This window comes from Ctenopharyngodon idella, chromosome 22 (assembly GCF_019924925.1).
Source record: "Ctenopharyngodon idella isolate HZGC_01 chromosome 22, HZGC01, whole genome shotgun sequence".
Taxonomy (NCBI): domain Eukaryota; kingdom Metazoa; phylum Chordata; class Actinopteri; order Cypriniformes; family Xenocyprididae; genus Ctenopharyngodon; species Ctenopharyngodon idella.
In genome coordinates this window covers 5,197,128-5,223,815 of record NC_067241.1, presented here as the reverse complement: position 1 = coordinate 5,223,815, position 26,688 = coordinate 5,197,128, and the positions used below count along the sequence as shown (strand labels likewise).

Genomic DNA, 26,688 nt, shown 5'->3' with positions numbered 1-26,688 from the left:
CCTACCAGACATTTGTTGTAGTCCAGAAAATTCTTTAAAAGAAAATATCTCACTTTGCATTGAACTTTGAGCGTTGTAACTTTGCAGATGTTGTTTATGCTCAAACAGCAACATTACACACTAACTAAAGTTAAAAAAGTGAAATCATAATCAACCACTCCTTTAAAAGTATATTAAAATAGAAACAGTTCTTGAAATTGTAATAATACTTATTTTTATTATTACTGTTTTGCTGTATTTTAGATCAAATGAATACAGCTTTGGAGAACATATGAGATTATTTTGAACTATTAAAAAATTTGTGTTATTTTCAGCCTTGAACCGGGTTGTTGAGACAAACATTTTTCTGAATGAATGAGCATGAAAGAAAGCCAAAAAGCGCTACAATTATTCCTGCTCTAGTCTATCTGTGATAAGACAGCAAAGATAATAGTGTGTCAGAGACTAGACAGGACAAATTTATGATCCTTTGTCAAAGTGAAGGAGAGAAAGAAAGATTTCTGACCTGATATTGTGGGCACACACCATTTCAAATCAAAGTTAAAACAATGCCGGAACACCAGCCTAAACAAGCACATTGACATTCAGCTTCAAGGTGAAGGGCAGCTGTGAATTGAATTTTTGCTGTCAACCAAAGATGAAAGCAGTTGGACCTTCTTTTAACTGACACACAGTGTTTAAGTTGAAGGATAGCAGCTAGCTCCATGTCCCCAAGCCAGCACATCCACATGGAAATGATCTGTCCAGCCTCCATAGGGTCACCAGTCTCCAAATTAAAATAGCCAGCGGTATTCTTGCTATTTGAAGTAGAATAAACCTTAGGCCAGAATAGCTAATAATGTGTGAACAAGAGGATAAAACACTGATAAATGGAGGCATAATTGCAAATGTGGAAAACTTTAACATACTCTGGGAACAAATTAGCCAATTGTCTGAATAATGAGAAGTTTAGCCACTAATGGTTTGTACCAGGAAAATAAACGAGCTTCAACAAATGTACTGTTGTTTGATTTTCCATGATCTCAGCATGATAATTACTGAGGTATTTATTGCAGAATTTGGAGCTATAACTTTCCTTTATGAGTAACACTGAACATAAACATTTGGACCATACTCTGTGTGTGTGTGTGTGTGTGTGTGTGTGTGTGTGTATATATATATATATATATATATATATATATATATATAATTTTTTTTTCTCTCAGGGATAGAATAAGAAAGGATGAGAAATGCAACAACACTTTTCTTTTTCTGCTCTGACAGCTAAGACAGTCCTCAGAAAGTCCTCTTGAATTCTAAGCAACACCCTTGAGCATCACCTAATGATAAACGTTTCCCTGAAGATTTATGAGTTCAGGTTAGAATGCATTAACCCCTTCAACAGGATCTTCAGCTAGATTTACCATCAGGCATAGATAGGCAGACGAACACAGTTGGATCATAGTGCACATCCTGACATTAGTATGTGAAAATTAGCTTTCAGCATGAGATGACAACCACAGGCCTTTAGCACAGCTATACTAACAAATATGCAATTAATAATGTACAGACATCATTGCATTATCACAAAATAAACCACGACAATCAGGGAAAAAATAAGGGAAAATAAGTTCCATTAAAAAACATAACACTGCAACAATTTTAATCTTTAAAGTATAAATATATAATACATATAAAAGCCTATATTACCTGTATATTATCTTAGTGTCTGCTAAGAAAATAGTCTGTTACAATGTACTTGCCTAGCAGCAAGATGAACAGTAATATTAAAACTAAAAGCCCTCTGAAAACAAAGACGTAAGTTAAGTTTGTATGAGAGAGAGAAAGAGAGCGAGTCTGTGGGACATGAACAGCGGAGAATATTAGGAAATATCAGACTGTTGAATTCCATGATTATCCAAGGACCCGTGTAATAACAGATGTTAGTTTCTACTTACTGAACCTGATTGTTATTTTTGGCAAGTGTATATTTACACACAACATTCTGAGTGTAGTGTTACGATTGTTTCTGTGTGCTGAGGACTGTGCGAAATCACCCCTTCTCTCTGCTCTCTCTGTCTGCTGAAGTGTTTATTGGCATTTCCATCTACACTTTGATTTAACAGTTTTATCAATAATTTATGCTCTGACTGCCTGACAGTGGTGTTTTTTCCCACTGCTCTGCTCAGCAGAATGATAATAGAGCAAAACGGATTTCGTGTTGATCATCAGTAACATTATACTTCATTGCCTAAATCTAGCATTACATCTACATCATCCAACTATAAAAATGACTAATACCAAACCTTATGGTGTGGAGATTTTAATTCATTTTTATGAATAATGTGCAAACCTGCTATAGAGTATCTCTAAAGCAAAGCTGTAAATCCAGGCTAAACATTGCCAAGAAATGTGGAAATGAGAATATAATAGACACTGGATTTATGCGGAGACGCAAGCAGTTATGCATAGAATGCAGTGACTGGATTTTTGCTAGATCCAGATGTGCAGTAAATTAATATTGCTTGATTTGACATAATAAAAAAGAACTATATAAATATATATAATACTATTTAATGTAAATATTAGCATCACTTAGTACAATAGTACAAATTAAATAACATTTCTTAACTAAAGAACAATACATACAATATGTGAAATAGCTCCATCTAGTGAGTAGTATGTTCCAGTACAGTCACTCCAGATGGACAGACGCTAACCCACAAGGGCTCTGAGAAATTATCATGAGGTCTGAGCAGGGTGAATTTCAGTCCATTCCTCCTTAGCTATAGCATTACTGCACTGCAAGACTGGCTTAAAAGCAAATATCTTCTCAAGGATGAATACATCAAAGTTATGTGGCAGTTTTTTCACCACATCAATTGTGAGCGTGTTAAAATGCAATCAATGTCATGGCTAATCAATGAAAGCAGCAGCATGAGGCCTGAGTCAAATCGGTTTCTCTCAGAAGGGAGTGTCAGCATTTTCTGGGCCAGTGAAAGCTGATGATTTTCCTTAAAGTTCAGGTCCATGTTAGACCACTTGTTTTTAAAATAATAATTTGAATGTAATAAGTAATCTGAAGGTTTGTTCTAATGAATACAATAGTAAACAGCGTTGGGGAAAGTTACTTTTAAAAGTAATACAATATTGCATTATTTACTAAAAAGTAACTAATTGTGTTGCTTAGTTACTTTTTATTGAAAGTAATGCATTACTTTTTCTCACGTGGATTGTTTGTTTTTTAATAACAAAAAAGTGCTATTTTTGGTAAATGTCAAGGCCCTTTCACATCAAAAGTGATATCAGGCAGGAGAAGAAAGTACAACACTCTTACTTCAGCAATAAAAAAGAAAAAGAAAAAAGAAGCACAAATGTGTTTAACTCAAAGTTTAAAGGGTTAGTTCACCCAAAAATGAAAATAATGTAATTTATTACTCACCCTCATGCCGTTCCACACCCGTAAGACCTTCGTTCATCTTCGGAACACAAATTAAGATTCAATGGTTCAATATTAATATTATAAAGCGATGAGAATATTTTTGGTGCGCCAAAACACAAAATAACAACTTATATAGTGATGGCCGATTTCAAAACACTGCTTCAGGAAGCTTCAGAGCATTATGAATCGTTTGTATCGAATCATGATTCGGATCGGATTCAGCCAAACTGCTGAAATCATGTGACTTTGGTGCTCCGAACCGCTGATTCGACACAAAACATTCATAACGCTCCGAAGCTTCATGAAGCAGTGTTTTGAAATCGGAAAAAAAAATATTCTCGTCGCTTTATAATATTATTATTGAACGACTGTACTCACATGAACTGATTTAAATATGTTTTTAGTATATTAATGGATCTTGAGAGAGGAAATGTCATTGTTGGCTGTGCAGGCCTCACTGAGCCATCGGATTTCAACAAAAATATCTCAATTTGCGTTCCGAAGATTAACGAAGGTCTTACGGGTGTGGAACAGCATGAGGGTGAGTAATAAATTACATTATTTTCATTTTTGGGTGAACTAACCCTTTAACTCATTTAAATCATTTTTGCTTATTAGTATGGTTGAATTGAATCATCGAAGGTCAACAGCAAAGACATAATTAAAGTGAGATTAAATACATAATGTTTGTATTATTTAACATTTTAATTATCGCAGGTTTGCTTAATAGTTTGCATTTCACTGTTTTTATTCATTTTGAGGAATAGGCCTACTGAATCTGTTTTTGTGTAAGTGAGATCAGTAAATGCAAACTCATATTTAGTCTAGAACTATAATAACCATCATGTTCACACAGCGCACACAAAACCTCTGCACTACTCACGATTTCTCTCAATATGGGGACAGGAGAGAGATCCAGTCAACAAATGGGGAAAACAAAGTACATTTAAAAGTTATGCGTTACTTTACTCGTTACTTGAAAAAAGTAATCTGATTACGTAACTTGTAATCTGTTACCCCCAACACTAATAATAAAATATTAAAATAATGAATAGGACGTTCATGCTGAATACTGACTAACTTGATTAAATGCACAGTAATTGCATTTCTGGCATGAAACTGCTTTAGGATTAGACTTGCTCAGTGCATCTCATTTAATTTAATTTGTCACATATCATATTTCATTTCATATTTCAAATCTGTAAGTACACACACTAAGTCCAGATTTAGAATACAACATGATTGAAAAAGCTGAGAAACTTCATCTTAGCTTTTCTTAATCATGGTGTTAAAAATCCTATCTGAAATGCTCTTATCAAAAAGACAAGCGTTCTATTTTTCCATGTAACCATTCATTCAATCAAACAATCATCTCTGATTATGCATGCAAAGACTTAGTCTTGGCAGTAAGATTATCTTACAGCACCAGGGGGGTCAGGATCTTAAATCAAAATCAGGAAAGCATAAAATAATCCCTTTGCTTTGAAGTCAAGAAAAAACGAACAACAAACAAACAACAAACAGTAAAGAGCAAAACTGTTCAATCTGATTAAAGATTTGAAGTATAGTTTTGTGTGTAAATACATAGCTATGGAGGGACAAGACTAGTTCTCACTCTTTATATTGCAGCAAATATTGTGCTGTTATTTATAAAATTTAGAAGTCTAAAAAAATATTTACACCATTATCGCCCAGTTTTAAAAAAAACATAGTGGGGCATGTTGTCACACAGGACAGAAACCCACATATTGACGGATATTTTCAACAACAACAAAAACTCTTATATCATCTTCCACAACATATATGCAATAGATATCAATAACGCTAATTAATTAAAAATCTATCTTTGTAATACAGCAGGGTGAATTATTGTAAATTAAAAAATACTATAGTAATTTATAGTAAATACTATAGTGTTTTTGAACCATACTATAGTAAATTGTAGTATATTTTATATATTAGAGTATTTACCACACTTTGTTAATGAATGCTACAGCATACTGTAGTATTAACTATACTGATAAACTGTAATAAATACTGTAGTATACTTTAGTTTTTACTACACTAAACTCTAGTGTATTGTATAATATACCCTATAAGTTGTAGAAAACTTAGTTCAGTATTGGGTAAAGTAATTTGTTTATATTACGATAGTTGTTATATTACCACCACAGCAACTATAGGATTACCATAACAAATTAATTCAACTACTTTACTATAGTATGGTTCAAAAACACTATAGTATTTACTATAAATTACTATAGTATTTTTTCATGTGGGGATATCTGAAATAAATTAAAAATATATATTTACTTGACTTATTCCTTAATATATTCCACTAATATGTTCCTTTCACTTGTTTACCTAAAAACTATTACAAAAAAAGATTGTATTTGTAGATTTATTTGGATACTGAGATCACCACTGCTAGAGAAAGCAAGCATATACAACTAACAACTACGTGACAACTAACTCCGGCCTTCAATGTTTGGCACTTTATTCTATGCAAAAACTAACTCTCTTTTAGTGAGTCTGTTCAAACATACCGGTCTCGCGCAGAAAGTGAACAGAGAATGTATTGATGAAGTAATGTATGAGCGTCCATGTGCGCGTCAGTTCAACAGTTTGGACAGTCAAACTTGAGATCACGTCACCGTGTAACTGGTGCACTAGTGTCCAATGAGCATCTCTTATGATGCGGAGTCATGACGCTGACATGAGCGAAGGAAAAACGGACACAACTAGCAAAGTTAAACGATACATAGAGATATAGCACAAATTGTACCAATCTGTCAAACTGTCCGAGGCGAAAAGCAAACGAACTCGTTAACAGCTGGATTCGGTGAGTAGAAATGCGTCAGAAACAGCCTGTGTGTATGAAGGTGAAAATGTGACGCGTCTCGTGTTGTTTTTCTCAACCGAAGCAGACAGACAGCAGACGGTTATTGTGTCGGAAACCGATTTCACGTATGTTTCTGTATTTATCATGACGCTGGATTTTACTGGATTGAAAATTATATTAGAAACGTTTCTGTTGTTACGTGAAGCCTCTTTGATATGTAGTTATGAAGAGGAGCAATGTATGACATAACCATCAGGTCAAATCTTAAAATAGGCTGTATTTTGAAGGTCTACTGGCTGTAGGCTATTGCAAAAATGTCTGATGAAACTTTAAAAAATATCTTTAATCCCAAAATACATGGTTTAGACGTTATTAATAATCTTATAATCCATAAATTTGTAAACATACTTACTTTTATATGCAGTGCTGTGGATTAGATTGACCTTCCTAACTTGTAGAGCCAAACATCTCTTATATTGTTACATCTATATATATATTTATATCCAGTTTCAATATGTATGCATTAGCCTACCAGTCAAACGTTTTTGTTTTTGTTTTTTAAATGTTTTTGAAAGAAGTCTTATTGTTAAATATTGTTAAATATTATTATAATTTAAAATAACTGTTTTCTATTTTCATATATTTCAAAATTTAATTTATTCCTGTAATGGCAAAGCTGAATTTTCAGCATTACTCCAGTCTTCAGTGTCACATGATCTTTCAGAATTCATTCTAATATGCTGATTTGATGCTCAGTTATTAATAATAGTTCTTATTATTATCAGTGTTGAAAAAGTTTTGAATGGTGTGTTGTTGTTTTTACAAAAATATTAAGCAGCAAAAAAAAACTATTCATAATAACAAGAAATCATTAATGATAATAAATGTTTCTTGAGTAGCAAATCAGTATTAGAATGATTTCTGAAGGATCAAGTGACACTAAAGATTGGAAAAATGGCTGCTGAAAATTCAGCTATGCCATTACAAAATTAAGTTACATTTTTAAATATATTACAATGACAAAGTAGTTATTTTAAATTGTAATGATATGTCACAACATTACTGTTTTTAAATATATTTTGATCAAATAAATGCAGCCTTGGTTAGCAAAAAAACAAACAAACAAACCAAAACATAATTATTCTAAACTTTTGACCAGTAGTGTGTGTAAACCTCTTGATGGAAATAACATCACAACATTTATTTCCTTCAAGAGGTGCATCAATTTTGGTCAAGATCTTGTATTGACAATGCAAGAGGTGAGCACTCTGTAAAGTCTACTCCAGCACATCCCAAAGACTGAATGAATTTGTGTGAAAATAATTCTTCATGCTCCCTTCCAACCATTCTTTCACAATTTGAGCCTGATGAACCTTCTAAAGAATCATTGTCATCCTGGAATATGGCCATGATACGTCTTCCTACATGGTTGTTTAAAAAAAGAAAAGCTACACAATCCATCAATTAGGGTTAGAAGAACCGTTGCCAAACATATACTTGCTAGAATCATAATAATCACTGCAATAATGATCCAATCATTGACTCTTAAGCATTTGCCTATTTAAATCCAAACTGCAACTTTTTTTTTTTTTTTTGGCCGGGCAGTGTATGTGTATACTGTATATATGTGTGTGTGTGTGTGTATAAATATTTACAAGGGTTTCAACATAAATGTGATGGATTGAGGACTGGTCTGATTGGCTATACAGAGTGAAGCTGAGCCCGATTGTGGATGTCCTGAGGCCCAAACATGCTCATTGCTCAGCTACTTTGGGATCGTGCTGATGGAATGCAGAGCCATGGCAGTTGTGTTATGATGGGCATTTCTCAGCCAGGTGCAACATTAGACTGCACATACAGGGTGTACAATGGCTGTGCAGATGGAAGAGGGGCCCTGAGGGGTTCATAAAGGGGTTTGCTATTCTGAAATTGTACAAAGAAGATATCTATCTAAAGGATCCAGCAAAAGGACAAATCTGAAGTTCACTCGACTACTAGCCTATATATATAATAAATATTCAATAATGATTTTGTTATGCTTAGATTAAAAAAAATTGTGATAAGTTGTTGAGTAATCTGTATGTTTTTAGAAAGTCCTGCTGTTGATATGGCAGCTCATGCTATGTCACAGAGTGATGTTTCCTATCAATGGTCATGTCTCTTAACTATAGATCATGAGTCATCACACTTTATTGAAATGACAAGACAGGAAGTCAGGAGAAGCAAAGTGTTGGTCACTGTCAGCCATGCTATTCTCGGACTGACTGGTAAACAGACTACTAGTAAGCACCGTGGTATTCGAGTTGCGTAATACTCAACAGGTCTGAGAGGAACATGATGGTTGCTTCATAAACCATGACCTTTTAAAAACAAGTGCTCGCTTACACAGAACTGTGCTGCTTTGTTATTAGAGCATTATACAGTCGGTCATTGTCAAGAATCAAATTTGGGTTTGAAAAGCAATTATTGCTAGAAATTAAAACATTAAAATTATGTATGGTGATTTCCAACCATTTTGTTTTTCTTTTGTTGCAAGTTTGCAAGGATTTGGTAAATCATTTGGATTACACTCCTGGTCAACAGTGTAGGGCTGGAAAACAATTAAGTTTATATTTTTTAAAAGAAGTCTCTTATTTTCACCAAGGCTGCATTTATTTGACCAAAAATACAGTAAAAACAGTAGCTTTTGTCTATTTTAATATATTTTAAAATGTAATTTATTCCTTTGATGGTAGAGCTGAATTTTCAGCAGTCATTTCTTCAGTCTTCAGTGTCACATGATCTTTCAGAAATCATTCTAATATGCTCAGGAGACATATTATCATTCATATTATTATCAATTTTGAAAACAGCTGCTTTATATTTTTATGGAAATCATGATTCATTTTTTTTTTTTAGAATTCAAAAGAACATTTTTTTAAATAATACATTTTTTGTACCAATGTAAAAGTCTTTACTTTCTCTTTTAATCAATTTAATGCGTCCTTCCTGAATAAAAAGTTTAATAAAAAGAGAGAGAGAGAGAGAGAGAGAGAGATGCACATTTTCATTTTTATATATTATTTAATTTTTTTAATATAAATGTATATAAAATTTGCAGTTAAATGTGTACATTTTCTTTCAGGTAATTCATTTCACTAACAGATACAAACTCAGAACTGAGGCACTGCATTATGGAGAATATATATTGGCATCTAATAAATTCCAAAAATACCCAGTCTCTCGGGAGCCCAGTAGAAAGTGAATGCATTATATCTCCTCAGCCCTGCTATGCATAATGTAGGTCTCACTGAAATCTGTAGAGCTTTGCTGTACAGAGCAGGTCTATTTCTCTGCAGTTTGTTGACCCTTTGGGGCCCCTCTCTCTCTCTCTCCCTCCCGCTCTCGTCCTTTGATGAGTCAACCTTCATAAAACTTCAGAGCTGTCTGCTGCATAGGTAAATCTCTGCATGTCACATGGCTCTTCAGTAAAAGCTATGGTTGTTTTGTGCCTTAAAGGAGTCATTTGTTTTTGCCACTCTGTTTTGATACCTGATCCTGGAGATGGAAATGCCATTTTATTTTAAACTCGCACTGCCATTGAAAAAAACCTTTCTTTAGCTGCCTGCCTTGTGACTCTTGTTGAGAATTATATAAACAGAATATACAGAAGAAACAGTCTTTCATTTAAAAGTATCTTGTGTGCAGTATATTGTAAAATTTAGAAATCTTACTTTTAAAGGGGTAGTTTACCCAAAAATACACTATTTATTCACCCTCATGTCGTTCACATTATTTTCTTATGTGAAACACAACAGTAGATGTTAAGCAGAATGTCTGAGCTGCTCTTTTTCCACACAAGTGATTGGTGATTGACACTGACAAGCTTAAAAAACATAAAAGTAACAATAAAATATTATATTCCATGTCTTCTGAAATTATATGATAGCAAATGTGAGCCATTAATGCCCATACATACCAAGGCCGATAACTGTAACTATAAAAGTTTTAATAATCATATGAGAATAGTCAGGACCACACCAAACAGCTATAACAATAACAACACCAAGGAACAATATCATTGGAATCACTTTCAGAACAATTTATTCCAGCTGATGAATGATAAAAACATTGACAGAGAATCCACTTGACTTTAACAAGCTCAAGCATTTAAAGCAGCAGACAACATAACCGCATCATCCGCCAGTGGACAACAGCTTTGTTTCTCACACAAAGCTCACAATTAGCTTCAGAAGACTTTGAATATAGTGCACAAGTATTTCTGTGGTACTTTATGGTGCATTTTTTGTTCTTTTTTTCTATTCACATTCCTTGTATGGAAAGGAGCAGCTCTGACATTCTCAAGAAGAAAGAAATAATACATGGTTGGAATAAATGAGGTTGAGTAAATGATGACACTGTTTTATTTTTGGCTGAACTACCCCTTTAAACCTTCTTTAGCTTTGTTGCTGTCTGAGAAGTAACTCAGAGTGGAGAAGTTTCTGTAACCTCCAGTAAAAGAAGCTAAATGGTGTGCGTAGACCCCCTCCCATCCTGTGAAAATGGACACTGCTAGTGTATTTATAGACCGGACACGATGAGCACTCTTTCTTAAGACCAACGGTTGCACACATTCGTCATAACCACATGAGATTTCATTCTAGAAGCTACGGTGTCCCTTTCCTTTCACAAATTTAAACACTTTGAGAAGATACACAGGTAGGCTGAAACTTCAATTTGGGCTTTTCTCTTTTTTAGGACTTGTTTTAGTTAGTCGACTGAAAAACTATTACTACAAACAACTAATAAAACTTCTGTTTTTCTGTTTAAAGATGAGTCCATCGTTCTGACTAGACATACAACAAGAGAAATACAGTAAGCTAAAAGGAACTGTTATGGAGAAACCAGTTTTACAAACGCAGCCCTCTATGCTGCCCTTCTTTGACGCGGCCCACGCCATCAACTTGCTCCGAGGCATCCACGAGCTCCGCGCAGAACGCAAGTTCTTCGATGTCACATTGTGTGCTGAAGGCAAGGAGTTTCACTGCCATCGAACTGTGCTAGCAGCTGCCAGCACATACTTCCGTGCTATGTTTGCCGGTACTCTTAGAGAGAGTGTCATGGACCGTGTGGTGCTACACGAAGTATCTGCTGAACTATTGGGCCTCCTGGTGGACTTTTGCTACACTGGTCGTGTGACCGTCACACATGACAACGTGGACCTTCTGCTCAAGACTGCAGACCTCTTTCAGTTCCCTTCTGTCAAAGAAGCGTGTTGCGCGTTCCTGGAGCAGAGACTTGATGTTTCCAACTGCTTGGAGATCCAGGACTTTGCAGAGGCTTATGCCTGCCGTGATTTGGCGGTTAGCGCCCGCCGTTTTGTGCTGAAGAACATTGTGGAGCTGGCGAAGAGCATGGACTTTGAGCGACTGTCGTGGAAGCGACTATTGGAGTTTGTGTCTGATGACGGACTGTGTGTGGATAAGGAAGAAACAGCATACCAGATTGCCGTACGCTGGGTCAAAGCCGACTTGCAGCACCGGTTGCATTACTGGCCTGAGTTGTTGCAGCAAGTACGACTGCCGTTTGTTCGCCGTTTCTACCTTCTGGCCCACGTGGAGAGCGATCCACTGGTCTACTTGTCACCTGCTTGTTTGAGGTTAGTCAGTGAGGCACGCAGCTTTCAGTCCTACGAATACGACCGCCATGACCGACCTGGTCATCGAATGCGCCCTCGTCCGTCCACCGGCCTGGCCGAAATTCTGGTGGTGGTGGGAGGATGTGATCAAGAGTGTGATGAGCTTGTTACTGTGGATTGTTACAACCCACAGACTGGACAGTGGAGATACTTAGCAGAATTCCCAGACCACCTTGGAGGTGGCTACAGTATAGCCGCCCTGGGCAACGACATTTACGTGACAGGTTAGTACAATGATGATGTTTCCTGTTTGGGACTTAAATGACTTCTGTGAAAGACAAACTCATACTCAACAAGCAACATCTATTTGTGCCGTAATTATTTCATACTAAGGTAATAGAAGAAAGCACAAATCCCCAAGCAGGATGAGAGTGTCCTTCTTTCCAAACTGTTTACAACATGGCAGCCAATGTATAAATAAAGCCCTTTATATTTGGCTATGTGAAAGTGTGGTGATAGAACAAAATGTTATGCCAGATCAGCAGTGGTCAACGTGATTTCAGGTGACGCATCATTTACCTTCAGGAACGGACAATGTTTCAATTGAGAAAACATCTCAGGCGGTTACATGCTGCTTCTATTCTAAGTGTCCTTTGCTGTTGTGTAATTGGTGTTTAAAAAGGTGACTGAGCACTGACTATGGAATTCAGCAATTCCAGTTCCAAATCCGGTCAACAATTCTGGTTCCTTTTTATTAACTATTCTTTTTTTAAGGAATAAACATTTGGTAAAAAGATTTAAAATTCCATTACAAATGAAGAGGTCATTTCAATAATAATTATTATTTTTTTTTTTTAATCTTCCAAAACATTTTAATGACTTTTATGCAGTCTAATAATAGCCTTAACTGTATATTAAATAACAATGCTAAAAAAAAAAAAAAAAAGTAACATTTCAATCATTTTTTCTTTATGAAATATTACTGACAGAATACAAAATGTGTGTTTTTAACTACATGTTATATGAAAAACCAGTCAATAACTATACTGATTTAAGTCTCACAGTTAAGGTGTGGCCACATTTACCATTATACAGAAAATTTTTGTGGGCGAAATCCAGTAATTTCAATAGGAATCCACATGATCGGGAGCTGTGCTTCATACATCACTATACTCTTGACAACAGACAATGGACTTTTTTTGCCTGCAAAATTTTTATCATATATAATGTGACCGCACCTTTAGTTGTAAGCTGTATGTATGATTCACTAAAAAGAACTGTCTCCTTAAAGTCATCTGTTTGGAAGTTGGACTAAACTAACCTTGCTGAATGCTTTTGATTCACTAAGAAGAAAAAGTAATTTGTTTTCGAAATTGGACTACACTGGTCACACTAGGGCTTTTCGCGCTGCACTTAAAGGGTTAGTTCACCCAAAAATGAAAATAATGTCATTTATTACTCACCCTCATGGCGTTCCACACCCGTAAGACCTTCGTTCATCTTCGGAACACAAATTAAGATATTTTTGTTGAAATCCGATGGCTCAGTGAGGCCGACATAGCCAGCAATGACATTTCCTCTCTCAAGATCCATTCCGAAGATTAATGAAGGTCTTACGGTTGTGGAACGCCATGAGGGTGAGTAATAAATGACAGAATTTTCATTTTTGGGTGAACTAACCCTTTAACCTCATTGTAAACACCGTTTTTAACCCTGGGTAAAGGAACGTTTCACACTTGTAATTTAGAAGCGGGGTTAGCATCACTTTTTACCTAGGGTTAGCACCGAAAAGTCCATTCAGGATAAACTTGATAGTAAAGTTGGCAAAGTCGGCAATATATAATATGAGGATGCGCAATGCTAAAGTCCTTACATAAGTATATTTGTCCAATTAGTGACACTGACAGGGTGAAACGGCAGCGTATGAATTCCCAGGATTAATTGTTATTATTATAGGCTAAATTATGAGCAGTGTGAAACATGAATCAAGATAACCCAGGATTCCATTTACTCTGGGTTTATAATGACCCAGGGTTAACTATTTCAAGTGTGAAAAGCCCTACTACAATGTTTTGCATTGTAGATTTAGTAGCATTGTTTTGGCTCAAAAAGTAATGCAGGAAAGCACATTGGTGGAAGAATGCACATGTGAGAGCAGTTAACAGAACAGAATGGCATTCTTTTACGGTGTTTTTTTTTAACTATCATTTTTAATACCAAATTCAGTCATCCCTATTTATAGAAAACTACTCTGAAGAGGGACACATAATCTAAAAAGTCTATTAGTGTAGGCAGGTTTAAAAAATAAGGTTGATAAATGATAGGAAAGAACGCCTATTCTGTTTTTGGCTTGTTGGTATTGCGTATCTGTTTAAGCACTCAAACCTGATTCATTTGTGACAGGTGGCTCGGATGGATCACGTCTCTATGATTGCGTTTGGCGATACAACTCCAGTGTGAATGAGTGGACTGAGGTCTCTCCCATGCTGAAAGCTAGAGAGTACCACAGCTCCTGCGTCCTGAAGGGTCAACTCTACGTGGTAGCCTCTGACAGCACAGAGCGCTATGACCATACCCTGGACTGCTGGGAGGCCCTTCCGCCCATGCCGCATCCCATGGATAACTGTTCTACCACAGCATGTAGGGGACGGCTCTACGCCATTGGATCCTTAACCGGAGAAGACACAATGGCAATTCAGTGCTACGATGCTGAAAGCAACCGCTGGTCACTAATCAGCAGTGGAGAACTGCCTCCGTGGTCCTTTGCCCCCAAATCGGTGACTCTAAATGGCATGATCTACTTTGTAAGGTGAGGTGGTCACTTTTTTCCCCACAATTTTAAAAAGTCCAGTTCCTTGTGGTGTGCAGAAAAATGAACAATGCAGAAAATGAACTTTTCCATGTTTCTCATAACGGTTGTGTTTCAGGGATGATTCGGCAGAAGTTGATGTCTACAACCCACAGAAACACGAATGGGACAAGATTAGTCCCATGACACAAGTATGTAAATTTTACCTTGCTTCATTCCATTAAGGTGTGGTCACATTTACCGCTGTTCTTCAAATTTTCACGGTCAAAATTGAGTCATTTACAGAAACAGTAATCAATGTGAATTGGAATTTCATGTAAATGCAAAAGATTTTTCCATGCAGATTTCGCATCGTGTTCAAATTGGTCACTGTGTCACTACTGAGAGTGGACAATGGACCTTTTTTCACATGTAATTTTGCTAATGTGACTGCACCTTTACATATTCTGTACATGGGTCAATGACATATTAAGAGTTTCCATGATAAAGAGTGCATTTTTACAAATATCATGAATTATTAATTGAAAGCTTTTGTGGAGTAGCACCACAATTTACAACCTGAACTGACCTTGTTATAAAAAGGTCAAATTGTCTGATATTTTAAAGAGGACCTATTATGTCCCTATGTGTCTGTGAAGTTTCAGCTCAAAATACCTCACTGAATTTGTGGAATGTCTAAGTGGTAAATACATTTGCGTGTCGTCGGCATAAAAATGAAATGATACTCCATACTTTCTAAAAATGCTACCCAAAGGGAGCAAATATAAAGAAAAAAGTATAGGAGAAAGGATAGAGCCTTGCGGAACCCCCCAAGGAAGATGTTTTTTTTATCTGAGATTTTATTATTATAGTTAAGTGAAAAACATCTGTCGCTCAAATAGGACTGTACCATTTAGCCCTACTGAATGTTCAAGATGGGAGATGAGGATGTTATGATCGATCATGTCAAAAGCTGCACTCAGGTCGAGTAACACCAAAACAACATCATCTCCTTTGTCTAAGGCCAGGAAGATATCACTTAACACTTTCAATAATGCCGTCTCAGTGCTGTGGGCTGCTTTGAACTTTGATTGAAACCTCAAATTCTCCTATAGATTTTTCGCTTATAAATGAAAGTAATTGTTGCAATACAACTTTTTCCAAGATTTTTGAGGCAAAGCACAGTTGAGAGATTGGTCTATAATTCTGCATTTCATCCTGAGCTAAATTTGGTCGCTTTAGTCGAGGTGTCACCACAGCATGTTTAAACTCTAGTGGACATATTCCAGTAGATAAACTTTTGTTGATCAGATGTGCTAAACTAAGTGATAGGCAGTCAAAGGTCTGCTTTAACAAATGACTGGGTATAAAATCATAAAATTAACATCCTGCAGCATAGTCGAATAGGCTCAAAAACACAGTTTTTGTGTGTGTCCCTTTAAATGCAAATGAGCTGCTGCTCTCGGCCCTCTTTCCAGCTCACACTTCAGTTGCTCAACAACAACAAAGCTGGAGAATCTCACGCAGCCAAAATGACGATTGTCAGTAACGGTGTTCAGCTTTTTTTTTGCGTGGGGGCAGGGTTTATGTAAATTTTGGTGTTTGTAATGTCACCAGCCCGGGAAGAAGCTTGTTATAGTCCCTACCAGCCGTTTGTTGTAGTCCTTAAAAAGCGATTTCTGTAAAAGAAAATATCTCCCTTGAACTTTGCAGATGTAACTTTGCAGATGTTGTTTATGCTCAAACAGCAACATTACACACTAACTAAAGTTAAAAAAGTGAAATCATAATCAAGGACCCCTTTAAGAGACTTACTGACCTTAACCAGTCATCAAAGAGTATATATCAGTGCTTTTGTGAGCAAGCGCAAAGTTTCTAGGGGGAACACAATAGTTTTGCGAGAGAACGCAAAGTTTCTCGAGGAAAACAATACTATGAAATATTGGGACATATTTCAATATTTATTTCAATATTCAATATTAATTTCATAATATGAACTATATCTAAAAATATTAACTATGCACTGAAATATAATTTTTTTTGTCCTCTTATATTTTTTTCCATCACCATGTCCCCTTAGGGGCTGTGCAGTAAAATGGTTTTATTAACAAATTAAAATGAATAAAGTTTTGTATTCATTATTTTTTTTCTAAGAAATAATAATAAAAAAAAAATATATATATATATATATATATATATATATATATAAATTCATTTCAATTCATAAAACATTATCATAAGTGTATTCAAGTCATTGTATGTGAGACTTGCATTTTAATTGTATTTTTGAATAATTTAATAAGACAAAATTTCACACAGATAAGTGAAAAGCTCACAACATCTCGCACTACACAGGTACATGTTGGAGGCAGTGTAGCAGCTTTGGGTGGTCGACTCTTTGTGTCCGGTGGCTATGACAACACCTTTGAGCTATCCGACGTGGTTGAGGTCTACGACCCCTCTACTCGATCGTGGGCCCCAGCTGGCCGGCTCCCTCAGCCCACTTTCTGGCATGGAAGTGTTAGCATATTCCGACAGTTCATGCCCCTTGTTCCAAGCACCTTCGAACCATTTGACATACCTGAGGCCAACGCCATCCACCTCCACAGACACCACCGCAACCAGGCACTTCACAACCACAATAACAATGTCAATCAGAACCTCAACCAAGAAGTCAATCAAGTGCATTGAGAACTTTTCGAAAAATGAGACTGAAGGTCATTCATTGTGACATCGCTACTAAGTGTTTTGCACTTTATCACATGTTCACCTCAACTGGGCAGTAAAGGGAGCTGGTGAACGGACTATCAATGTTTGTGTTATTTCTCCCAGTAACCCAGTGTTACTAAAGCTTTAATTGTTGCATGCATTTCTAATGCTGGCTGTGTTTACCTTGAACAGAGACTTGAGTGAAGTGACTCATGAAATAGTGCCTATCATGTTTGGCAAATTTCAAGCAATCCATGCCTTGGAAATTGCATGAAGGTTACACTAATTTTTCTTTTTTAATTTATTTTATAACTCAGCATGGACCTTCTAAAGTAATCCACAACATTGCAACTTCAAGTCCAAACCCATATAATATATAATATCATATAATATAATATTAATATAATAATATTACATAACATATAATTACCTAATGAGAAGTATATTTGCTCTTTTCAAAAATCATTTTGAGACCCCCAAGCATTCCAAAAGGTTAACGTTTGGATCACTTAGATTGTAGATGGATGTTTATAGCATAATATAGCATAGTATTCTGCAATGTGGAAAACAAATAGTTTTTTATATAAGCAGAGAAGAGTCAAAATGAAATATTTTGGAGAATCCAAGACTTCCCAAAAACATAATTTAGTTTGACAGATAAACTTAATATCTGGGCCCCAGAAAACCCTTTTTTTTATGTTCATCTTACTAGAACTACATGTGTCAGACAATCTAGCATGCATGCATTGGTCACATTTTTTGTGAATTTGTATTAGACTTGCTTTTTTAACTCATATTTTAATATTAAATTAAGTTTATGATTATCTAGTCATTGTTTATTTTAGAGAAAGGAATGTTACAGTTTATGAGAAACAGCTTGTGTTTTTTAAGCTGTCTGTGACGATGAAGAAAACATGAAGAATCAATGAAGGTATTGTATTTTTTTGTCAAATTGTATTAGGATGCTGTACTAATAACTGGAAGTAGTAATTCAGTATCTCATTATTGTATCTCTTGAGTAAAAGTATGTGTTTGACAATACCAGTACTTATGAAACTAATTATTTACAACACACTTAAGCGGTACTTGACATTTATTTTATTTTTCTTACAGAATGTTTGGTTTGTTTTGTGGCCAAAATTATTTGTACAATATGGACAAGGAGATGATTTGTGTAATGTTTGTATGTGTGGTCAACCAATAAATGACTTAAGCACTGTTACTTTTGCTCTTTTCAAGAATGTATGTGTGTAACAAGTTGTCTGGCATACATTTTTATCATTCAAATGTTCTGTACAACCCTTTGTGTTAGACACATCTTATTTTCCATGAAGTTGGGATTAGTATATCCTGCTCTCTGGAATCAATCAGTGGAAGACAGTATCATATAAGGACGCAGAAAGAGACTTCAGCTTAATCGCAATGAATATCCAGTAGATGATCATTGTAGATGACAAACAGATAAAACTGAAAGATTAGGAAAAGTCAACATAAAATCAGAAATGTCCATGGTTTTATTGTGAACAATTTATCAGTGCACATTATTCCAAAAAAAAATTAGCTTTTTTTTAATCAAGGTTTAAATATATTTTTTTAATGCAATTAAATAATTAAGGACTTTAAACCACAAGTGCATAGAAAAGTGAATAAAAGAGACATAGATTTGGATTTCTGTGGTTTAATGTTTTATTCTATTAAAACGGTATGCATGAAGCTTATGGCTGTTTTTATTTGTTTTACAATAGTCTTTAATTTACATAATGAAATCCAGATGTGGAATAAATCATGACATTCTCTTATAAGAACTTTGGTTGTAAGTTATTAAATCCAAATTTGTCAAACATCTTGTAGCTTAAAGTGTCAATTAGCTAGTAGAAATAAGATAGGCGTAAAGCAATTCTTTTTCCTTGTGGAATAAAAAGTTTTGCCTGTTCATCCAGAGAAAGAGCATTTTTTAACAAAAATTGTAGACACAGTTTGACCTGAAAAGTTGATTAAAAGCAATGCATTTTTGCAGAAGTTGGGCTCAAATTACTTCTACTGAGTCCAGTAGACAATCTCCTGTTAATCTCCTACCCCAAAAATGTAGTTATAGAAAACTCAAGATGACTCGTCATGCTTGATACAACAGTCCTTTGTTTTTACATCATTTCCAAATCCTTTTAACTTCTTTGGACAATAAATTCATATCAAAACTATTTCTTACCTGTATTTCATGCAAGAAAGCGGTTTATTTACAATGCTTGACATGTCTCAATGACTTTTTAAACTCTTCAACTGCATACTCCAACATGATCTCTTTGCTCTGGAGTCAAAAGTAATTATTTTAGACTTTCCCATCAGCTCCAGAGCTGGGCAGTTCCACCACCACACTGGACTGATGGATGGGGTACGCGTCGGTCACCAGCAGTGTCTGCTCCATCACATCTGCTACAGTGAACGGAGTCTGCTCGACTCCACCATCAGTCCTTCCAGTCAGAGCAAACCCAGTCTGTTCACCATTCACTGATCCATCAGTCACTGAATATGTAGCCTGGTCTCCTCCTGTTCCTCCAGCAGAGGCTGAGACAACCTGTTCCACTACAACCGCCTCTGGCTGGATAACCAGGTTAACCATGTCTGCTGTTCCTGCCTGAGCCTCTGTCTGGCTGGGAGGACTGGATGAGGCAGCTGCATTCTCATCCTCCACAATCAGGTTGCGTAACCGTCTTTGTCTGGGGTTGTAGTTCTCCACGCGGTTGTGGATCTGTGAGTGTCGTCGCAAATGTGCCTGTCACAAAGCAAGATAGACACACTGAGTTCTTAAGACCTCAAGTAGTGAAAATTATTTTTCTGATATGTTAATCCATGAATACATCTAATCCATACCTGTCTGGTGAACTTGTAACCACATTCAGTACACTCAAATTTTCTCATGCCTTTGTGACGTCGTACATGAACACGGAGCTGCTCGATGGCTGATGAGGCATCATGGGATATAAATTATTATTCAGTACCATTGCCTTTCATATATTTGTAATATTCTTAATAAAAATATTAATATAATTTATACAAAATGTATTTATATTATTTAATTTAATGAATAAATGTTTATAGTTTGGTATAAATTATAATGTATAAATTATATAAAATATCTAAAATTATATCATTTTTAAATCAACAATGCAAATATTCGTGTCATTTAAGTAAAAAATAATAGAATAATCTAAATTATTTATAATTGTTATGACGGCTTGACATTTATACGTGACATTTATAATTATTATATAGATATTCTTGTTGGCATTAATGAAAATAATATTTATATTGTCATATAAACTAAATAAAATGTATATAATTTGTAACTCTTTGTGTGTGGTAGATGCTGTGGGCTGTATATGTTGTCCTATTGTCTTTTTGTTTTTGTTTTTTTCTTCTTTTTTTCTTTTTTCTTTTCTTTTTAAATTTGGACCTTGAGTCTGTAATAAAGAATGACTGACTGATTGATAGACATAATATATAAATTTATTGAATGTAATATACACATGTAAAATGTATATAATTTATATAACATATTTATTGAATGTAATATATATGTATTATATATATATATATATACACATATATGTATGTGTATACATATACATACATATATACAATTATGTACATGTATAACAAAAAATCTAAAAACATATCATTAGATTTTTAACAATGTAAATATTAATTTATTTAAAGTCAAAACTATCTATCTATCTATCTATCTATCTATCTGTCTGTCTGTCTGTCTGTTTCTCTGTCTATCCATCTATCTATCTACTGTATGTATGTATGTATACACTTTTTCACTAAATTGCCTTAAAAGTGTAATTGTATTCCTCTTTATGTATACCTCACCAGATATCTCACCTTTAAAAGTTTTGTTGCAGATGTGGCAAAAGTGAGGTCGGCCTTCTTGGTGTTTGCTGGCTATGTGGCGTAACAGAGGACCTTTCTCAGTAAAGCGTTGCTCACAGAACTCACAGCTATATGGCCGCTCTCCTGTGTGTGTGCGGTGGTGTTTGTCCAGACTCGCTGCTCACACAATCAGCAAACATTTGGTTAATAATACAAAAGTAATAGAGAAACTGCATAGATTCCATTTTAAAAATGAATTGGAAATCTAAATGGTCACAGTTAAATCACTTCGACGGCAAAGGAAAAGTTACCTTGTGTGCGAAACGTCTTGCCACACAGGTGGCACTGGAAAGGTTTCTCTCCAGTATGTGTTCGAAGGTGCATGTTGAGATTGGCTTTCTGGGTAAAGGCATGATTGCAGAACTCACACACAAAAGGGCGCTCATTTCTGAAGAGAAGCACAACAAATATGGCTCAGCATTAATTCAAAACTGATTACACACATAAACAAACATCAAAAAAAGATTTCTTGTCCTGTTTCATTCACATTGTTTTATGGTCCGCTCACCACATGCATGCATAATTCTACCATTTGCTAACAGCCTCGTCTTTGAACAGCGGACAGAAATAATTAATAATAGTTTAAACAATAAATAAAGCATGTTTCAGTTCTTTGTTTATTTATGCTAAAAATCGGTGATGTCATATGTCACATGCCTGTGAATGGCTTTGATGTGCATTTGCAGGCCGTTGCGGCTGGAAGCCCGGTGACCGCACTCCTCACACACAAACAGTTTCTCACCACGATGTTTGGCTGCCTCATGCAGACGTAGCTCAGTGCGGGACAGGAAACACTTAGGGCACAATGAACACTAGACAACACAGATTAAATGAACATTTAATCTTGTTAGTTTTCAATGGCAATACATTATGGTATTGCAGACCAAGACCAAGCATAAGAGTAACTTACTGCGTGTGGTTTAGGAGCTCCGTGAACTTTAATCATGTGGATCCTGAGATCTTTCTTCTGCATGAACTGCTCAGGGCATGATGTGCACTAATACGACAAATAAAATTACATTGGCAAAATGTCCGCTGACAAAAGGTCACATCTGACCTCCACAATGGACGACGTACCTTATTAGGCATCTCTCCTGTGTGCGTGACTGTGTGAAGACGCAGCTCATGTCGCTTTTTAAAGGTCATGGTACATTTTGAACACGAAAACACCTGGCACAAATTTGAAAAAGGTGCATCAAGTAAGCTGCCTTTGAGTAACCACCAAAAATGACACATTATGGTTATTTCTATTGCATGTATGCATATTTGAAATTGTCCCTCACTATCACACTCACCACCTCTATTCTGCTAAGACAATTCCTGGCTTCATGCTCCAGCAAGTTTTCCTTCCTATAGTAGCACTTCCCACATTTAGCACATTCAAAGGGCTTCTCCCCTGTATGTCTCCTTGAAGACAGCAAGATAGAAGGAAAGACAGAACTTCAAATTCACACAGGATCAATCATATTAATTACAAAACAATTCATTAAATTGCAATTACCAGACAGCCTAGACAGCCTCTAACATTAATATTATATATTGTATGTATGCAATATGAATTATGTTTTTTATATATATATGGGTCATTGACGAATAAGGTTTTTAACAGTGTAAAAAAACCTAATGGAGATATAATTAATTTTTATAGTTTTATTAAGTGTTAACAATGAGATTATGTGGTTTGTATAATCAATTAACACTGTTTTTGTCATTTTTTATAAGATGGACAAAATTTGTCACCAAAAAAGTCATTTGGTTTAACGAAAATTTCGGTTTTACCGAATGACACTTTTGGTTATACCGAATGACAATATATTCAAACAGGCTGTTATCTAGCTAGCTAGCTAGCAAAAGGACAATCAAACATTTTATATTTATATTAAGTTTTTAAAATATTACAACATTTTCCATGATTTATAGCGGTTGTACCGAATGACCTGATGTTTTGGGACATGCGTACGATCAAGTGAAAACATAAATTTTTCAAATCGTTAAGAGAGAGTTAGTTACTTCGCTTCATGATCATGTGGTCCTTTGCAGGTGTCTGAATGATGTCACATCCTGTCACATGATATTGACCGCATGACTTGATCCAAAATGGTCCCTTATATTGGTTACTTCGAATGACATCAATGAAATTCGTTTTTCCAGACATTCTTTCTCATAACAAAGCAACGCTTCTACACATAATTTTAATACCATTTTGCACTATGTTGATATATGATGTAATAAAATCAAGCCATAATAAAAATTATATACATTTATTACATTTTAAGATATTTTAATCACAAATGAAATGGCTGTATTGGCCTTTGGACGGTTAAACCGAATGACCTTTTGACACTTCAAAATCTTTAAAATGCCTTTATATGTAACAAAATATAATTAAACCTTTTGGATTCAATAAAAGAGATCTAGTTGTACTACCTTACATACTTTGGATGTCATATCATAGGCCTTTGGACAAAAAAATGACCCGTCACGTCATTGACCCATCTAAATATATATATGTGTAGCCTTTGTAAACATTTAAAAATCTCACCAAACCCAAAATTTTGAATGATACTGTGCACATACCTGTTGTGTACTTTCAAGTAGTACTTGCTGAGGAATGTTTTGTGACATGTTGGACATTGGACAGAGCCTTTCTTGCTGTTTTTAGATGTTCCTTCCCCATTCTCTTTATTGGTACTTTTTTCTTGCCGTTTGCGCTTTCCCCGTGGAGTCTTTGGGGTTGAGCAAGGTGAATCATGAGGCACATACTCTTCATCGGTTCCCTCATAGAGAATATCTATACTCCCTTCTCTGTCATCATCATCATCATCATCATCGTCATTGTCGTCATCATTGTCATTTTGATCATCAACAGATCCATCCACCTGCTAATAGAGACACAATGGTAAATGTAGTACAGATTACAGGTAAAATCAAGGATTTTGATGTAATATGAAATGAAAATCAGAACACATAATCAGCAACTTTCATAATCAATGCATTAGATGAAATAGATGATTGAGTTTAAATTATTTGAATAAAATAAATATAAATGTACAGAGTACCTCAGCCTCACTCGTGTCTTGATGTTTGAGATGATCTTCCTCAGTGGCAGCAGTCTCCTGCTCTTTGCCATCTAGAGATGATGGTTTTCTCTTTCCTGCTCCCTGCCTCGTAACAGAAGACATAGGACTTTCTCCAACTAGTCGACTGGGCCCTTTTACACGCCTTCCAGAACGGGTGGTGGTAGTAGACGTTGAGGTAGGGGGGTCATCATCGCTAGCTGTGACCGCTGAACCCAATCTGCATGCATCAGGTTTATTTTTCATCTTCTGCCAAGATCTAGTCTTTCCTTTCGGGGTCTGATCAGGCTGAGGGTCAGCAGCTGTAAGAGGGAATACTGGTTTGGCTGTATCATCATCACTCAAGGCAGCAGGTGACTGCCAATCCTCTACACCTGTCAAACCCTGGCAAGGTATGAGAGAATCTGGCACTGACAGTCCACTAGCTGCATTCTGAATCTTTTCTAAATTGCTGTCGTCTAACTGGAGTTCACCAGTGTAAAAAAAATTAAGCAGTAGCTCGAGTCCATCATCAGGGCACTCTAATGGCAGGTCGATCTGTATACACGGTGTGTTTGAACTGGGTTCCTGGAACAAGTGGCTGAAGCAGGCTAGAACATTGCGATGGGCAAGATGCACTTGCCCACTTGCTGTGTTCAGCATGGCATCACAGAAGTGGCCGAGACCCCTCTGTTTGTTGAGCAAGGACAGCACCCTCTGAGCATGAGAGGTGCCTTGAGCAGGTATCTCCATCTAGACATGCAGGACAAATCAATTTCATTTCAATAATGATTTTATCTGAATAAATTTAAAGGTAAAGACAACATAAAAAATATATATTATATTTAAATGAATATAAGTATTTAAAAAAATGTTTAAATTATTTTTTACTCATTCATGGAAATTTATAATAATCAAAAAACTCAGAATTATAATAAATTTGTGTAAAATACAATAAAAAGTGTCCTGGTATGTCATTATTGTGTCATTATTAATAAATGTTTCAAGAAGACAACGTTTGTAGAGGTCATGCAAAATAATTCTTGCTTATTTTGCCGTAGTTCGTTTTATAAAACAGTACACAGAATAATTTTGCACATTTTCATTTAAATTTTGAATATTATATTTAAATTAATAATAATAAAATGGCAACACTTTGCAATAAGGTCTCATTTGTTAGCATTAATGCAATAACTAACATGAACAATATATTCTTACAGCATTTCTTACCCTTTGTCAATGTTAGTTAATAATGTTGTGTTCATGTTAGTTTTCAGTGTATTAACTAACGTTAACAGATATAACTTTTGATCTTAATAATGTATTAGTAAGGGATGAAATTGACATTTACTAAGATTAATAAATGCTTTAGTGGTATTGTTCACTGTAAATGTTAACAAATGAAACCTTACTGTAAAGTGTTACCAATAAAATTATATTTTATTAAAATTTTTAACACTATTAATAATTTTATTCATGGATATTTATAATAATAATAATAATAATAAAAATGTTCATGTTCAGAATAATAGCCTAATAAATGTGAGTAAAATACCTGGTCAGGTTTTATTACTATACGGTCATTATTAATAAATGTTCCATGAAGATATTATATTTGTAGAGGTCATGCAACTTTAAGTGATTCTTGAAAATCATGAAATAAAGAAATTATTGTACTACATGCATAGTTGGTTATCCCAAGATCTTACTTATTTTGGCGTAATTCATTTTATGAAACAGTACACAGTATAATTCTGTACACTTTCCTCCATCAATGTTCAAAACGCTTCCCCAACACACACAGATGACTTTTGACTGATTAATGACTACTTGATTAATTAATATTACCTAAACGTTAACCACGATGTCCGCATTTTAAGGACGCTCCCTAAACTACTCGCAGCACAATCAACGGTGTATGACTCACCTTTCACGTAAATTAGATCATTGCTCTCATGTTTCTTTACATATACTGAAACTCGACATATATGCGTAATGTAATTTAGTGAGTTAATTATATATTATATAGCATCAAATGCTTAATTTGGGCTAAACAACGAGAAGCCATGTTGAAACAGAAACAGGAAGTGACGTTGCAATATTGTTTGAGCTCTGTAGTAGCTGGCCATTCAACTCATTGCGCTGAGTGTGAATTTCTTCACATATGAGTTGTTTGAATCGTTTAGCTCATGCAACCAAAGTGAACACCAATTCTTCAATTTTATGATATTTTTGATAGTTATGGGTAGGTAGTTTATAGTGAAGTATTAATTCAGAATGGTAGTGTAGAATCAAAGTTCATTCAAACTCCGGAAAATCTGT

The 26,688-nt window shown here is 35.3% G+C and overlaps 2 protein-coding genes across 5 annotated transcripts; one reads left to right on the top strand and one right to left on the bottom strand.

Moving 5' to 3' along the window:
- Positions 1 to 6,094: 6,094 nt before the first annotated feature.
- Positions 6,095 to 18,599, top strand: klhl21 (kelch-like family member 21). 3 transcript variants are annotated; one of them, XM_051880865.1, is made up of 6 exons: positions 6,095 to 6,263; positions 9,388 to 10,961; positions 11,075 to 12,164; positions 14,284 to 14,689; positions 14,808 to 14,880; positions 17,024 to 18,599. In XM_051880865.1, the coding sequence occupies exons 3-6, from the start codon at positions 11,138 to 11,140 to the stop codon at positions 17,357 to 17,359; spliced, it is 1,842 nt and encodes a 613-aa protein (XP_051736825.1). In that variant the 5' UTR covers positions 6,095 to 6,263; positions 9,388 to 10,961; positions 11,075 to 11,137; the 3' UTR covers positions 17,360 to 18,599. The 3 variants fall into 3 exon arrangements, with proteins under 3 accessions (XP_051736825.1, XP_051736824.1, XP_051736826.1); XM_051880864.1 differs by lacking the exon at positions 9,388 to 10,961 and having other exon boundaries at positions 6,096 to 6,263; XM_051880866.1 differs by lacking the exons at positions 6,095 to 6,263; positions 9,388 to 10,961 and adding an exon at positions 6,298 to 6,388.
- A 274-nt stretch (positions 18,600 to 18,873) lies between these two features.
- zbtb48 (zinc finger and BTB domain containing 48) lies at positions 18,874 to 26,456 on the bottom strand. 2 transcript variants are annotated; one of them, XM_051880862.1, is made up of 11 exons: positions 26,294 to 26,456; positions 24,370 to 25,119; positions 23,888 to 24,189; positions 22,606 to 22,717; positions 22,388 to 22,480; positions 22,221 to 22,307; positions 21,968 to 22,122; positions 21,562 to 21,698; positions 21,263 to 21,427; positions 20,246 to 20,334; positions 18,874 to 20,147 (listed from the first exon to the last, which is right to left on the bottom strand). In XM_051880862.1, exons 2-11 carry the CDS (start codon positions 25,117 to 25,119, stop codon positions 19,704 to 19,706), a joined length of 2,334 nt encoding a protein of 777 aa, XP_051736822.1. In that variant the 5' UTR covers positions 26,294 to 26,456; the 3' UTR covers positions 18,874 to 19,703. The 2 variants fall into 2 exon arrangements, with proteins under 2 accessions (XP_051736822.1, XP_051736821.1); XM_051880861.1 differs by having other exon boundaries at positions 23,888 to 24,192; positions 26,294 to 26,455.
- Between the last annotated feature and the right edge of the window lie 232 nt (positions 26,457 to 26,688).

Bases quoted from the DNA above. Each gene is read 5' to 3' on its own strand.
- zbtb48 (XM_051880861.1), bottom strand. From the start codon at position 25,119: ATGGAGATACCTGCTCAAGGCACCTCTCATGCTCAGAGGGTGCTGTCC. The intron at 20,335-21,262 runs GTGAGATATCTG...ATGCCTCATCAG, and splicing joins CTGCAACAAAACTTTTAAAG to CCATCGAGCAGCTCCGTGTT. The intron at 20,148-20,245 runs GTATGGATTAGA...GCTTTGTGACAG, and splicing joins GTTACAAGTTCACCAGACAG to GCACATTTGCGACGACACTC.
- klhl21 (XM_051880865.1), top strand. From the start codon at position 11,138: ATGGAGAAACCAGTTTTACAAACGCAGCCCTCTATGCTGCCCTTCTTT. The intron at 14,690-14,807 runs GTGAGGTGGTCA...GTTGTGTTTCAG, and splicing joins GGCATGATCTACTTTGTAAG to GGATGATTCGGCAGAAGTTG. The intron at 14,881-17,023 runs GTATGTAAATTT...CGCACTACACAG, and splicing joins AGATTAGTCCCATGACACAA to GTACATGTTGGAGGCAGTGT.